Source organism: Sciurus vulgaris, assembly GCF_902686455.1.
Source record: "Sciurus vulgaris genome assembly, chromosome: 7".
NCBI lineage: Eukaryota > Metazoa > Chordata > Mammalia > Rodentia > Sciuridae > Sciurus > Sciurus vulgaris.
The window spans coordinates 105915565-105932957 of record NC_136467.1 but is presented as its reverse complement, the minus strand read 5'-3'; the positions used below and the strand labels follow the sequence as shown (position 1 = coordinate 105932957).

General features: G+C 38.9%; 1 protein-coding gene across 10 annotated transcripts in view; it reads right to left on the bottom strand.

Annotated features, from left to right (window-relative positions):
• The window catches only part of PKHD1 (PKHD1 ciliary IPT domain containing fibrocystin/polyductin), a 448592-nt gene that overhangs the window by 363056 nt on the left and 68143 nt on the right, over positions 1 to 17393 (bottom strand). For all 10 annotated transcript variants that reach the window (XM_079147500.1, XM_079147498.1, XM_079147502.1 and 7 more), the window contains 3 exons: positions 16965 to 17108; positions 11409 to 11628; positions 4970 to 5120 (listed from right to left, as the gene is read on the bottom strand). In XM_079147500.1, the coding sequence (XP_079003626.1) occupies positions 4970 to 5120; positions 11409 to 11628; positions 16965 to 17108 (515 nt within the window). The remainder of the gene's footprint in view (positions 1 to 4969; positions 5121 to 11408; positions 11629 to 16964; positions 17109 to 17393) is intronic.

The following is a 17393-nucleotide window of genomic DNA, read 5'->3' as shown; positions in this document are numbered from 1 at the left end:
CTTGAGCCAGCCTGAACTTCATGTGCCAGTGAAACTGTTTCTCTCTCTCTGGATCCCATTTCCCTGTGCTGGGCTTTGAACAATGCTCACAGACAGAAAAATCACTCTCCTTGTATGCTCCCATTCTCCCAAGAATCTCAGCCTTATGCTGCCTGTTAAGCAACATCTGAAATACACTTTGACTAGTTTTGTAGTTGTGCACAGCATGTGGGTAAGCCTGAAAACCATTACTTTTCCTGGCCCAAACCAAAAGTCTGTCCATTCAAATGTCAAGCAACACAATGAAAATCTAAGTAGGCAATCAAGGTAAGTAGGACTTCAGGAAGTTTTCAAATGCCAGAATCTATGAGTAGTATTCTGGTTTAATCTCTCCAGAGAAGTAGCATCCAATTCCCTTCTTGGGAAGAGTAGAATTTGATTTGCCAGAATTCTGGAGTTGGGTGGAGGATGGAATTTAGGGGGATGGGCAGGTCAATTTCTCATTAAAGGGAAAGCAGATCTTTTGTTCATCTTCGGATTTCAGTTACACTTCCCATCACCACTCTCCCTGTGATTAGTATCAAGAACCTAGTTAATATCTCACTAATTTAATTTATCCAGAAATTGTGCATCTGCTTCCTGGAGGATGAGGTAGGATTAGATGTCTAACTTAGTCAACTAGGAATAGTATACTCTACAGACATTGGACAATCCATTCATCTTAGTGTCTTGCCTCCTGCCCAATTTGGGGTACCTAAATTTCTCTAAATTCAAAACATTTCTAGGGTTCTGTGTAACAAATTTTCTTTTTTTCTACCTTTTTATTCACATTTTCCTTTGAAAACACTTAATATTGACTTTCTTCCACTGTTAAATCTTTGCCATTCTTGAATTTATTTTTTATTTTCACATAATGTGGTTTGTCTCTTCATTTTATCAAAGAAAGTGTTTATGCCTTTGTTTCTTTTCTCCTCTTATTAAACCTACTTGAAACAGAAAAGTCCCTGCTTCTGTATGCTAAGGAATCCATTCTTAACAATGACATTAAGCTTCACAACCATACTATCAACAACTTTTACTCAGCTTTTGCTGCCTTTTTTCGTTTTTCTTCGAAAACTCTAACTGTGCTGGGTTTACCAATCAAATCGCCCCAAGCCCAAACACCAGATTAATGTGAATGAAGTATGCCTCTGAAAAAAGAAAAAATAAAAAAAAAGTATGCCTCTGATCATGCAATGGCTCCTGGAGGATTATTTGTCCTCTGCTGAACTAAAGGACCAAATACCTAACCTTAGATCACCACAATTTGTCCCAGCCACCTTTCCAAAGCTGCAACCCATGAGTGCTCTATACAGGCACCATGCACCCAGCACTGTCCTAGGAGTTTCTGGCTGAGTACCTTCTTCTCTGGTTCCTCTACCACACATACCACTCTTCTGCTTCCCAGAAACTTACCTGCATTTCATGTCATAATATAATACTTCAGTAGCACTCACTGATCTGACCCATCTGAAGATGATGGGGCAGAGCCCTCACTCCAATAGGGGAAAAGCATGGCAGAGGCATCTACCAAAGCTAAGGCAGTGGGAGAGGTAAGAGCCCCCAAGGAATTCTGAGGTTAGATGTCCATAGGCAGGTAAGTCTGGCTGATATTTTACATCACAGCTCTCTATAGAAATTCTCATTATATATCCACATGTTGAAAGCTCTCAAAAGTCCTTTGGTGAGAAAATAAACACACACACACTCACCAGATAGATAAATAGATAGATAGATAGATAGATAGATAGATAGATAGATAGATAGATAGATAGATAGATAAATAGAGATATGTAATATTTTAGACCCAGATTTCCAAAGGTATTTGTCTTTGGAATGCTTTTATTGCTTAAGTATCTATTCTATAGCATTAATGTACCAAGATTCTCACATAGGAAATTCTTGAACTTGGAATTAGGGACCTGGGTTCTAGCCCTCATTAATCATCTGCCAGTGCTGGTCTTCCCAGGTTTACCAAAATCAGGTAACTAAGCATTCTAGCAAAGGTGGTGTATTGTTTCCAAGCCAAAGCAGGAAAATCAGACCATCAGAGATGGGTTAACCACATATGACATATGGGTGATGAGTTATTCTCAAGCCCCTGGAGGGTTTCCACATGCCCCAACAAGAGTGCCATATTATTCCCAACATAATTATCAATTGTGGTCATTGAACTCTCAGAAGCATGCTGGTTTGGCTGATAAGTCAATTTTATGTTCAGTTAGTTATAAACCCTCTACTTATAGGTCTCATTATATCCCATTCCTGAAGCAAATGAAACATTCTACCAGAGAGCAGAATCTAGAATTATTTCTCCATTGCCTTTTGTTTTTCTGTCCCTGGACAATTGTGTGCACACTTAGTTGTTCCCCAACTTCTCCATGTGGATCCAATTAGTATGATAGGAATTATGCCTGAGAACTTCATTACATTCTTTAAGACCCCACTGGTGCTAAAATAGATCTTAAACTCTGATGATTTTGCTGTAAATCCCTGTTGTTGCTCCCCATGTACTACTTGATAGGACCCTGCTGCCAATAGACTGCTTAAAAGTGTGACATTGTCGTCAACACTTGAGTGCAATGCTTACCACATCTTGAAGCTACAGCGGTGGCACCTATCTTCTCTTCACCCCTCTGGACTGAAGTTTCCCATACAGGCTCTAGTCTGGTAGGTTTTGACAGATATGCTCCTCCCCACCTCCAGTTCTGAAGATTAAATGGCTCACTTTTCCACAGTGACTTACAGCTGCATGGGTTGGGTCCTGATGCCAAATAATGAGCTCTGTGACCTTCACCAAGGTCTTTTGAATCTTAATTCATCTCTGAAATTAGATGACTGGTCTGGATGATGCCCCATGCGCCCTCCCACTGTGGTAAACTGACTTCAGGTACTGCCCTTCAAACCTCACCTACTTCCATGTTTGCCCTCACTTCCCTATAGGCGCATCTTTCTGTCATATTTTCTTACCTGCTTCAGAGCATGGCAGAGGACCTTGAACATGGTAAAGCTCAATATACAGAACCGAGGTTATGGCTCATTTGTAGCACGCTTGCCTACCACATGTGAGGAGTTAGGTTCGATTCTCAGCACTCCATAAAAAAATAAAAAGTTATTGTGTCCATCTGCAACTAAAAATACTTTCAAAATCTCAATACATATGTGTTGCATAAATATTTTAAAACAAGTGAGGCATTTAAACCTTTGAGAAGTCTCCAAATTCAACTTTGAGATAATGAAAAGTTAAATAAGATCTAAGAAGTGAAATGGTTGGTCCAGGTAGCAAGCATTACAGAGAAGTAATCATTTTCTGGCATGACTACTAGTGAACCAGTATTGCCAATTATGGCTAACAGTGGACATTCACTATGTGTGAGACTCAGTTCTCAGTGGTTCAGAGAGCCTCAGAACAACCCTATTAGGTGACTGCTGTTGCTATCCCCTATTTTACAGGTGAGAAACTGAGGCACAGAGGTGTTAAGTAACTTGCCTCAAGTCTGCCAGGTAGAAAGTGGTATATTCAAACCTGGATGGTCTGGTTCTGAAGCTCACAGATTTAACTACTGTGGTAACCTGCCTCTCCTTTCCTTTTACCAGCATTTACTGACATGAGCATCCCAACAACACTAAGTTATCATCCACCCAACAGAAACTGAAGCCCAGAGGAGGTTAACAATTGCTCATGTCCCACAGCAGTTCCACCTCAATATAACAAACTTTTGAAATGTCGCTGAGAGTTGACTGCTGAGAAAGAGGCACAGGGTGAAGGACAGGCTGCAATGGGGAGACAGTGGTTCTGGAAATGAGGAATTCCCATCAACAGTGAATTGAAAAGAAGGGGCATTTGAGGGGGACACAAGGAAGCAGGAAGTGACAGCCTTGGACAGTCACTTAAAGGAGGGTAAAGGGAGGGAGAAGGTTGGGAAGGTAATGGAAGGAACAGAGAAACCCCAGAGGGGTGGAAAGGATGACAGGGAGCAGTTTAGGAAGGACAGGAAGAAAAATATCTGCAATTACATACCTTGTCAGCACCTGTGCAGAAGTTAAAAATATATACTATGAACCCAGGAAGTATAGTTTTGGATTTGGATTGTTTGGCTCAAACTGCACTCTAGAGTGAATCTGGAATAATGTGTGGCACATAATAGGCACTTAATAAACGTTTGTTCCAAATAAGAGAGACAGAGAAAGAAATCTAAAAACTGCTTTCATAAAGAGAAAGGCACCTGGGGGAGTAGGTGCTCAATAAATATTATTTTTTGTCTGTGTACAGTGAGAAGCCTGGGGAGTTGTAAAAGATTATCTGATCCATTTCCAAAGAGCTCTTACCTCTGATTTTAATTCTCACACATCCCTTGGGGAGACTGTGGAATCTTTCACTGGGGACTTAAAGACACATTCTTAGAAGAGCCACATGAAGGGAGCGGTGTGGATGGTTTCAAAACAGATGCACTGAGGTAAAGAGGCTGGGCCAGTGGCCCTGCAGTCCTTTTCGTTTGTAATTTCCACACAGTCCCCACCCAGGCAGCTGTTTGCACTCTGCTCCCCACAGAACAGAGAGGGACGGGATGGTCAGGGACTTGCTGTCCCACCACACTGGGGAGGGTTGAGTGACTTGGAAGTCTTCCAGAAGGGCCTGGTTAAAGGGTAGGCCATTTATTTTATGAAGAAATATGCATACAGAAATCAGGACAAAATGCTAGGAGACTATCTGTTCAGAATTTGCTTTAAAAGAGCCCAGGCAGCACTCATTTATTTTTGAGAAAATATATGATTAACCATAGTTAACTATGAATTCAGATGTTGTGCATTAGACCAGCTCCTCAAAGTTTGAGAGCATTTAATATTATATATCGCTGCCATTTGGACTAAATTGTTTTTTTAATGTACACAATATTACAAATTTAATTTGAGCTGTTTGAATCAGTCGGTAAAAAAGATTTGATTATACCTGAGTGTTCTGGCCCCAGCTTTTCCGTATCTCAGTAATCTTGGCGGTAATTGGCTGATTAGGCGTCTCACACTCCATCTCTGCCTCAGTTTCCATGGTAATGTTACAGGAGCTATTATAGATGAGAACTTCATCTCTTTCCACTTTAGGGCTGAAACGAGAGGGGAGGTTAAATGGGGTGTCATCAATCTTAATGAAATGCAATTATTTTTACTCTTATTAATCATTGCAAGCCATTAGCTTGTGGCAACTACAGGCCACCATTTGTCAAATTTTGCAAATTTCTGTAATTTTGTTTCCATTCTTTTATTGTTTATTTGTTTTTCCTCTATCTGCTCACCCTGCAATGAAAATGCACATTGTAAATATCTTTCACTGAGGCCTTTCTTCTTTTCCAATCCTTTCAGGAACCTTAGTAAAAACCTCTCCAAACCCAACTTAACAAAAAATGCAGACAATACTTCCAGTTCCAAAAATGGAAACTAATGTTGGACAGAGGGTGTTTTGTTGTTGTTGTTGTTGTTGTTGTTGTTGTTTTTCCCTTTTCCCCTTCCCTCTTCCTGATCTTACTCACACTTAGTATTGGGGGAGTGAATTGCCTGAATCCCCCCAGGGCAGATGGAGAAATTGGAAAACCCACACAACTGGCTAACTGGTCCCTAATTCCAACTGTGAAAAAATGAGCTCATTTAGGCTTTCAATTCCCTCTCCCCAGCTGATGGCAATGAGGCTCTGTTGCTAGCAGTGGAACATTAACTTAGTAAATTAATTAAACTTACTTAACAGCCCAGACTAAGGAGATGCGATATATGTGCCAGTTATACTACCAGCCACTCACTTTAAAAGTCCCCTTGCTTTAAGGGGAGAAGTCAGACTAGATTTAAAATGAAAAACAGCAGTGTAGCATTACAGAAAATACGCAGTCTAGAGGAGGTGAGAGCATGGATTTTGCAGGCTATCAGCCACAACAGGTGTGATATGTATTCAAAAATAATCCTGGCTTTAGGCATTGTTGCAACTAACTCAAAGATTATTAGTAATAATAATGCATGATGTTTTATGCTTTTCAGTAATTTCATATGTATGATCTCATTTCAGCCTGTAAATTAGGTGCAGGTATAAAAAATGTAACCCAAAGACATAAGGGATTTATAAAGTCAAACACAAAATTATGCCACCCCAAATTCAGAATCCAGGTGTCCTGCTTCCTGCAGCAGCACTCTCGAGTTTTCACATGCTGATTGAACATCAGCAGTGAAGATGGCAGAATCCAGGAAGGGTGGGGGAAAGGGCAAAAGGTCACTGACTGAGAAACTATAAATCATGTTGAACTACAGCGTCTTTTTTCAAATCAATACTGAAATGGTTTCTCTCACAATTTGATAGAAATAATGAGCAGGATAACTATCACATCTCACCATTTAATCTTCTTCATACTAAAATATGGTCAGCCCTGTACCACCCAAGACAAGACTTCCATACCCACTGTCCTCTAGACCTGTTAGCAGTTGTATTGATGTTTTAATACCATACCACCCAGAACTGAATGCAGAGTTTAGGCTGGCCACTGGGTCTTCCTTCATTTGAGCTCTCCCACCTATGACACCTACAGTAATTTATTTTGTGTCCCATTATGCTTGCTTGAAGATAGTGATTTAACTCAAAGTTCCATGGCTGCAAATGCCAGAGAATTTTCCCATGCTGCATTTGTTGAGCTGATTCTCTGAGAAGCATCAGCATGCAAAGGTTGGTCTTAGAAACAGAACAGCTGCATTTGAATCCCATCTATATGACCTTGAAGACATTACTACTCCATGAGCTTTGTGTTCCACATTTATAAAACGAAGTTACTAATTACTGAGTACCTATGTTGTAGATGTATTAAGGAGTAAATAAGATGAAAAACACAAAATGATTAGCACAGAATGTGGTACACCATAAGTGTCCAACTAAGGCAGCTCTTGTTACAATTTTTGGTGGTAGTGGTGTTGATGATATTGTTGAAATACCAATATGGAAATATGCGTTCATTATTGCTTTATTTCATCTCACTGACTTAAACGCATCGCTCCAATTCTTTTTAAATCAGGAGACTAAAATCAACAGAAAAATCCACTTAGTTGCACGCTCATTCAAGGGGTAGATGAAGCCATGGGATAAATACAGCATTTGCTCCTGGAGAGTCAATCAAACCACAAGATTTAGAAAGGAAAAGCAAAGTAACATAACTTCTAAATTAAAATGCAATTGTAATGTAATATTTAGATATATTTGGAAATACAGTGAAACAGAATACAAAACCAGTATAAACTTTTAAAACACCTGACTTCAAAGAAATTTGAGGCTAGTGTCAGGCCACTTTGGACTTTGCAGAACTCTTTTTTTTTGCTGATGATTTTTTGCTGATGATTTGCTTGATTTTGCTGATGGTGATGGAGAGGTTGTTAGAAGAATTTGGAAAATTCTCCCTCCATATTACATCATCAGTCACACATACACCTATCCAAAAGGAAATGGACATTGGTTTTTGACAACCAACACACTCTTTGTGAATTGGTTCCCAGACAACTACATTTGCTTCTGAAAGGTTCACAAACCAACAGAGTAAAACGCTCCTCCTAAAATTGTGTCAGGGGCTAATGTCAAACTTTGTTGTCTGAATTTCCAGAGTTCTCCCATTTTTCCTTTCTAGTTAGGGAGACTATTTGCCCATCACCTCTCCCATTACTGGGCTCCACATGGCAGAGTGAGTAAGGAAAGCCAAGCCATGCTGCCCTGTGTGTACCTGTCAGCAACACACAGTCTTCCCTGATCACATTCCTCCTGCTCTGGTGAGAGTTCAGTCCTCCTTTTCAGTTAAGACTTTTTTACTCATACCTGATTACCTAGCTAGAAATTTTTTTCTTTTCATTAAAAAGCCATCACCCAAATTAGTTGAGACACCAGGAATCAAAAATAGATGAGCATTTACAAAATTTCAAATTTTCTTAATAGCTCTGTTTCCCTTCCCAATAATGTCACAAATTGAACAGATTTAAACAGAAAAAGAAATGCATATAGGTGCCAGTTATATATAGAGATAGAGACATGGATATAGATTTAGATAAAGACACACCATGCATGTACACATGCATATACACAAATGTGTGGTCTAAGAGAATATGATAAATATTTTGGGTTCAAAGATTGACAAAGATGATTCTAGAATCTAAGTTTCCAGGCTCTCAAATCTATCACTCTTTTGATTGGTCTCATCAGATCTTAAAGTTAGCAGGCAATCTTCTTGCACACACTCTTTGGAATAGGTAGCAAAATCACATGCGGGAATTCCATCTTCCCCACTTAGCCTGAAATTGCTCTCCTGGTTCTGGAATTTCAGTGGCTCCACATGTTTCAGGTGAAGTTATCATTACAGACACTGAGAGGCCAGCATGGCACTAAGGACCCTGAGATTCAGAATCCTCGGTTTCCAATGCCATAGCTGCCATGGCTTGATTGTGGACTTCGGAAAGTGACTTTATCTTCACTTAGGAGAGAACCCTAACTTTCTTTGGACTTTAGGACCTTATATACCTCCCTAGGGCCACTTTCCTTCCTGCTCAACTGGCCTATTACAGTTCAATGATACCCTGAAATTTCCTTTGATTTGCTGCCCCACTGCCCAGCTTTACTAAGGGATCCCTCCTCTTCCTACTGCAGTGTTTTAGTCAGTTTTTTCACTGTTATGACTAAAAGACCCAAGTAGCACATTTGTAGAGGAGGAAAAGTTTATTTTAGGGGCTCACAGTTTTAGAAGTCTCAGTCTATAGACAGCTGGCTCGATTCCTCAGGGCTTGAGGTGAGGCAGAACATCATGGTGGAGGAGTGGCAGAGGGAAGCAGCTCATATGGTGGTCAGGAAGCAGAGAGAGAGATCTCCACTTTTGAAATATAAAATATGTCCCAAAGCCATGCCCCCAAAGCCCCACCTCCTCCAGCCACACCCCACCTGCCTTCAATTACCACTTGATTAATCCCTTGAGATGATTAATTCACTGATTGGGATAAGGCTATCATAACCCAAGCATCTTTCCTCTAAACCTTGCATTATCTCACACATGAGCTTTTGGGGGACACCTCACATCCATTCCATAACACTCAGCATAAAAGATACTTCTTCAGAAGCATTCCTCTGAGCATGCCATTCAGGGCAGACCCATTTTTCTACCACATTAGAGCATTTAGCACAACATGCGATCATACTGTTTGTTGTCTTTCTCCTCCATTCTTAAGAGCAGGGACTCTCCTGCCTCATCACCAGTGAGTCAACAGCACATGACAGCACACCTAGAACATAGTAGGTTCAATGAACAGATGGACCAGGCACATTTTTTGCCACCATTATATGTCTGCCTTTGCCAAAGGAATAAAACCATAAGGTAGTGCTGACTGTGAGATAAAACAGTTAATGGAAGTGAATTCCCTGAGAAGGCCCTGGAAAATAGTCCTCTGGGTTCACAAGCATAAACCTAACAGAAATCTAGTAAGTGGTTTGAAACATGCTTTTCTTAATGCCCCTTGTTTAAACATATGTTGTTTTCCAGTTACTAAATCAGCACATATTCACTAGAGAAATACTTAAAAACTCAGTGAAAAAAATAAATATGATCAGTACTTCAGCTGCCTACAGGTGGACACTATCATTTTAGAATACATCCCTCCAGTCTTTCCTGATAATCACTCAAGTGTGCACATATACATATACATGTATGTGTGTATATATATATATATATATATACACATTATATGTAACAGTAGGATTAAATTAATACATAATTTTGTGACCTGTGATTTTTGCTTCTCAATGTATTGCAAGCAATTCGTATTTGGTTAACTACTCTATGTTATGATCTTTATAGTTTCTTAATGTTTTATCATTTAGATACATTCTTTATTATTTAAACTTTTTCAAATATTTTATTGTACCTGTAACGTCAAAGAATGTGGCTGTTTGTGAATATTACACACTTCTATTTGCTTTTTTAGAACAAAATTCTAGACATGAAATTGTTGGGCCATAGAATATGAAGAACACCAAGGTGTTATTAGTGCTTTGCCAAATTATCTTCTAATGATCATACTTAGTGACTTCCCACTGGTCACAAAGTACAGCATGGGGCCCCCACCCTTATCACCATTAAGTAACCATATTGTTTAAATCATAGGACACTTAATTCTCACTCAAGAAAACACTCAGTTTTGTCTGCTACAATGGCCAGCACTTTTGAAATCATATTGAATAATACGTGTCTAACTTTAATAGAATCTGAGACTCAGTTACCTCAGGCTCATCCTTGAGGAAGGGCACAGAGAATTCAAGGGAATTATTTGGGACATTCAGATAGAGTCCCTGGATTCAGTGGAGCAGGTACTGCTGGCTGGTACTTCTTGGTGTCCAGTATTTGTGAGCTCTGATATTCAGCCTCACTAGAGCACAGCTAGAGATACCCCATCTCCTGTCACCGGTACCATCTAAGCAAAGTTCTTCACACCCTCTGGGAAGCAGTCAAGGAGTTTCCTCTTTTCCTGTAGCTAAACACCAAACTCTGGTGGCAAGTCTCTACTGAAACAGACTGTCTCAAGACATCAAAATATCCAACTACCATGGAACGAGCTGGTTATATCCTCCACTATGTGCCATTGGTTTTGTTTAGCTATATTTTTTTATTGAGAAAATTGATCTTCATTAAATTATCAGATGTAACTACTCTATCTAGATAAGAAATAAAGATGTAGGACGTTGTTCATCCCTGAGATAGCACCCTGCATATAGGAAAAAAACTGCTGACTGTAATTAAGGCCATTCAGAGTTCCTAACACAGGCACACTTCTTAAAATTTTGTTTAGAAAAGGGGTTTAACCTGGAAAGTTGTGGTATTCATTTGTTGAATTTTTTTCTTTTTTAGGTTCAAAAAATCCTTATGAGCTTAGGGCTTTTAAGCCCTAGATCTACAGTAATTCTCTGTGTAACCCCCCTTCTTTTGAATAAACATTGTGCAATCTGCTGGATTTCTCTATGACTTTTTTTCATACTTGTGAATCTGTTTGGAAAGAAAAGAAAAAGGGAAAAGGGGGAAAGCCTTCTGTTTTTCATAATGTCTAATCTTTTTCCCCATTGGCATTCACCAGATGTTGCTTTGGATCGGAAGATAAATATTAAAATCTAAGCAAGAACAAAGTGAGTTGTTTACTGGGCAGATTTTTCAGATGTTCTCTTGAACACTTGAAAAAGACAGGAGATGCTTTGATATGCAAGCTGGCTAGCATCCACCATGGAATGGCCCCTCCAAGAGAGCAGCAGGCCCCCAGGCCACGTCCACCCAGCCTGGGCTTTCTGATGGCTCTGTGGGTCCATTGGCTATGGGTGGGGAAGGTCAGAAAGGAAAAGAGAAGGTAGCTACCTGATGAAAAGGCCAGAGAATGATGGAAAGGCTGACTGTTTCCAATGATCTGGTTCAAAGAGACACTGGGAACTTTCTTCACAAACATAGAGGTAAGGCCACGATTCCAGCAGTCTCTTCATCCCCATGGTGACAGTCAAATCACACTGCACATAGGTGTGGCTGGTGACTTCACAGCTATCCTCCTGGTGCTTCAGGTCACACAGGAATGCCAAGGACTCTGCAAGGAACAGTCACTATGAGGTTAGGCAAATCTACAGAAAGAGCTGAAGGTCTCACATTGTTTTATGAACCAAGTTCATGTGTCCTCCCTCCACCAACAGGAAAATGAAGCATCAGTTTACTTTCTAAATGTGTTGTGTGTATTTTATGCAAATAGAAGAAGTAACAATTTTGTAGAATATAAATTATCATCATTAAAAAAAAAAAAAACTCGGATGTTTATACCAGCCAACATGAGATTAAAAACAGTTCTAATACTTCTAAATCTGTCTGTTCCCTCCCGCGTCCATTCCCTTCTTCCTCATTCTCAGAAATAACCCCTTTGCATTTTTTAGATAACTTTATCAAACAGGTTTGCATTCCTAAACAAGAGGTTATTGAGCTTTGTTTTCGACCTTTATAAAATATAATGTATGACCAAATACTCTCGGTCTTGCTTTTTTATTCAGTGTGAACTTTCCAAGATTTCTCCATGTTACTGCATGACTATTATGGATACAGGCTCGCTATTGACAAAGACTGCACTGCATCAAAGTGCTAAGTTGTATTTATCTATTCTTTTTCCAATGGAATTTTGGGTATTTCCAGATAGTGGCTACTACAAACATGTACAAAGTTTCATCTTGGGTGAATGCCTAGAAAGAAAATAGCTTATTTAAATGGTAGGTGCAAGCACAGCTTTGCAAGACAGTGCCACACTGTTTTCCAGAGGGCAAACCATTGTCATTCCTACCAGTCACGAGTTCCTATTACTCCACACAATTGTCGGCACTTGAAATAATCAGATTCCTAATTTTTGTCAAGTGTGTATAAAATGGTATATTATTGTGGTCCTAATTTCATTTTCATCATTATTTTTTATACTTGGTAATAACTCGTGTTTCTTCTATGAAATTCCTTTTCCTGACACTGGTCCATTTTTCTATTCGGCTGTTTGTCTTTTTCCTATTCATTTGTATATTCTGGGTACTAAATTTCTTGAGGTTATATGGTTACTATTACCTATCCTAAATTTGTGGCTAAACTTTTCTTTCTTTACAGAGTTTCCTGATTAACAGAAGTTCTTGACTGTCATATAAGTAGGACCATTAATATTTTGCTAAGAAGAAAAGCAAGTGTTTCAGTTTTTTAACCCTCAGGCCATTCCTTTCTGGGTCATGAGACACATGTAAAAAGCATCAATAAGTCAGAATGACAATAATTTTAAACTGGGCAATGAACAAATCTCTACACGAATGGTTTAGGAGCAACTCTGTCTGAAAAATCCTAAAAAAGGAGAAGAGGAAAAATCTCTGTAGTCTGCTACTCTGCAGCTAACCTGTCCCTGCAGGTACCACAGCAGCCATCAAGCCTCTGCCGGCCTGTCTCATTATAGTGCCACAGCAAGGGCTAAAGGAGAGGGTTTGTAGCACTGTGATCACACCCAGATGTTATCATAGTTGCCATTACATTCCAAAGCACCTGACACCTAGGAAGTTCTCTGTGAATGTGCTTTGAATGAATAATAGCAATAAAAATGACTGACAGAAGGATTCTCTTGCGGATAGACAAAACATGAGAACTCCTCAGTTAGTAAGCCCTAAGGCAAATAAAAACATGCTCAACACCTATAAAATAATGAATTCATTATAGGTGATTAAGTGGATGCAAATTGACAAGGTGGATTATGAAAAGCACCCAGGGCTGGGGATCAAAATCCATGGGTTTTACTCAAAGTTCTGCCACTAAATAGCTCTGTGACCTTAATCGCTTTAGCTTTTCATGCCTCATGGAAAAGTTAAAGTTTCCATGAAAAAGTCATTTGGTATAATTCAAGGTATAAATGCAAGAAACATGAAGATCAAAGATCTTGCTCATTTTAAACAAATGCAAAGTATTAGTTTCACCTAACAGGATGTTTTAGCAACCCATCATATGAAAAAGTAAAATTCTTTTTTCAGTAAGAAGTGTAATTTGGGGGAAAGGTAAAGATAGAGGACCACAAAACTAGCAAAATAACTTTATTTTTAGGTCCATCCTTAAATCTCCCGTCCCACTCATGAAAAGGAAGCACATTAGGATCATGGCATAGGAACAAGCAAAATAATAATTAAGAAAGTTTGGGTTTTGAGACATCATCCATAACCTGGAATGTAAAACATCACTCTATCATGCAAAGTCAAACTAAAGAATAAAATTCAAAGCAAGCGTCAGAATTCAAAGTGATCTTGGTAAATTAGAGATGTTAACAAAAACAAACAAAGGGCCCAATGAAAACAGTAAAGCAATAAATTACAGAAGGGAAAAAGAAATCATATAAATATGAGGAAAAGCCAGCTGTGAACAGCCATGTTAGAAGCACACATACCACATACACGCACTGGGATAATCATAGGTAACAAAAAAATTATAAACCAGTGTAATTTCAAAAAAACAAATCTGAGACCAGATGATAATGCAGGCATTTCATAATGTTACCCATTTTGGCTGGAACTTGCTTACTCCAAGGAGTTACCTTGTTTGGGGATTCAATTAGGCAAGCATGTGAAATTTCAGAGGCAACACAGAAAAGAAATACTAAAATGTTTATTTGGAAAGTTTCTGCCTTGATGAATCCCAAGAATTCACATTTCTAAGATGCTCCCCCCCCCACACACACACACAAACACACACCACATTGCTGCTGTGCTGGCCTCAGGGAACACACTTTAAGAACTGCTGCCTTTGTGGCCTGAGAGATTCAGCTTTCCAAGGGCTCTCAGCTGATTGAGGTTGAAAAGAAGTTGAGTGGGGAAGCATTAGTTAGGTGGAATGATGGATTTCTCCATGAAACAAGTGTGAAACAGGTGTGAGGATAGCTGGTGGGAAGCCACTTCTAAAAACCCCTTTGAAATAAAACATAGTCCTAAAGAGTCAGTTATATGTAATCCTATCTGAAAACAAGAAAATTTGTAGTAGCTTCCAAAGATTTCTCTCTTTCTCTCTCTCTCTCTCTCTCTCTCTCTCTCTCTCTCTCTCTCTCGCTCTCTCTCTCTCTTTCGCGTGCGCGCGCGCACACACACACACACACACACACACTTTTTACTATTTGATGTCCATTATAGACCTACTTACTAGAAAATCAAATCAACTATGATCATAGACTCTAAAGGTTTCATCTAGTTCCAGAGGAATGACATAATCCCCAAATCTCATCCTGGATTTTAAGTAAGGAAATTTTGGAACTGGCTCTCCATCTTTGGACAATGTGGTTAAGAGTATTTTAAAACGCTCTTTTTTTTTTTTTTTTTTTTTAAACGAAAGAGGAAAATAGTCCAGATTCTTTTCGCCAAACATGATCGTTGCAAAATTGATGAATCTTTAGTGACACCTAGTGTCAATGCTAAGAGTTACAGCTTCAAACTTGCTTTTTTAAATATCAAGGAATTTCAAGGTGTTCTTTTCTAAAATTTCATTGACTCTTTTACAATATAATAATTTTATTATTTTTCTTCTGGGAGTCAGCAATACCACAATTTACCTGCTCCTGAAATCTTGTTGATTTTTATTTTGTGTTTCTAGTTGAGATTTAAGCATTTTGATATAATACCAAAGTAGTTTTAAAATTCATTAGTTTAAGCAAAGCATATGAGATGGATTTTTTAAAGTCATTTTAATTAAAGATTAGAACATAGATGTGTAGTGTCTCAATTTCATTTCCACTGTTTCCCAATACTTTCATCAAGAACTCATTTTGCACATACTCTGGGCTGACACTGGTATAGGAGACAGCTTAGTTTAAAAAAAAAAATGACATCTCAAAGTTGCTATTGCATCTTAGGTTTCTTACTGTGCAATGATTTCCCTTCCATCATATCGTGCTTATGTACCTTATAGAAGGAAACTCAGATTCTAGTATTTTAAGGGTTTCTTCCTTCTCATCCTCCTGCTTAACTCTCCTTCCCCCTCCTCCTCCACTACCATCTCTTCTCCTCTCTCTCTCTTCTTTCTCTTCCTCATCATCTAGGAGGACACCGTGTAAGCTGCCATTGCAACAGTATTGTCCATTGTGGAATTATTATCCAAGCTCAGATGAAGTGATCTTATTACTTTGTAAATTCTCAGCTCACATTCAAAAAATCAGGAACATAACTCAAAACACTACACACAAAGAATACATAGAAATAGTTCTTAAGTGTACAGGTACAAGATCTATGATTATGCAAATAAATAACCAACTTGCTGGATTTGAGTTCTCTAAAATGCAATAAGGAGCTATAGTGAAAATGGTAGTTTCTTGCCTCTGATTTCCACTCCAAAGCTCATTGACTAATTACCATGTGTTGTGAAGCCCTAAGCTTTGCACCTTCCTCTATAATCTCTTCCCATAAACACAGTGCTTCCCATACCACAATTTACATGATGGGTATGCAGCTTAAAATACAGAACAATTATGGTCTTCTACTGAGTAAGAGATCAGGTAATTACTTGGACATTGCAGAACAAGAGAACACTGTAAATGTTGGCTCTTTTGAGTATCATAAGAATTCAGGAACTGATCATGTAAAGCTGATATTCAAGAGATGTCCAGCTTGATACTTTTTTAATTATTATTTTATTTATATATTTTTGATTTGTTCTAATTAGCTATAGATGATAGTAGAATGCATTTTGATACATCATACATAAAGGGAGTACAACTTCTCACTCATGTGGTTGTACACAATGCAGAATCACACTGGTCATGTAGTCTTATATGCACATAGGATAATGATGTCTGATTCATTCTACTACTCTTCCTACCCTCATGTCCCCTCCCTTCACTCACCTTTGTCTAACCCCAAGTACATCTATTCTTCCCTAGCCCCCACCCCTTATTGTGAATTAGCATCCACATATCAGAGAGAACATTTAGTCTTTGATTTTTGGGGCTTGGCTTATTTTGCTTAGCATGATATTCTCCCAGCTTGATAATCTTCACCCTCTTCTGGTACCTCCAGAAAGTAGATGTCTTCAGCAACCTTACCTCAAAACAAGACCAGGAGCTTGCTTCCTTCCTGATGCCTAAGGCTGTGATGGGTACAGAACCCAGAATTACTCCCTTCCTCATCACATGACTGCATAGGACACAGGCAATAAGTTTTTCAATGTCCCTTTGACATTGACCCATTCCCATGACAAAAGGTATTATGAGCCATTTTAATAGGTGACCCCAGAGTGTAACAACCATTTTGATAGAGGATAGAAAAATATTTTCAGAAACACATGGAAAAATTAATGGTTAGTAGAGCAGTAATGACAAATATTTTAAAATGCCAAAGAACATCATTTTCAATGTACATACTTTAAAAATACATATGTGGGGTTTTTACTCACCATCCAAGGGCAGAACCAAGCAGCTGAATGCAGACACTGTAGCATTAGCCAGGACTTGGCAAGGAGCACCACACACAGCAGCTGAGATATTCCCTGGAGAAAACCCTGATCCAAACACATGTACAAGCCTTCCACCCAGGCAGCCTTTAAAGACAAACCACAAGTTCATGATCTTAGAAGCAAGACTGTCTTAACTCAAAACTCAAACCACTGCTTTCCTTCTGCATATCCTTCTTATGCCCTGCAGAATTCACATAGCTGGCTGCAAGGCTTTGACATCTTGGCTTCTTCACCCACCTTCTGAACTCCAGGGTTCCATCAGATCCCAACCATATTCAACAACCTACTATGTTAAAGGGTTTTGTAACGACAGCGTTTTATGTAGAAAAGTAATGATTATGTATAGTTTTTAAACTTTTTATATAAGAG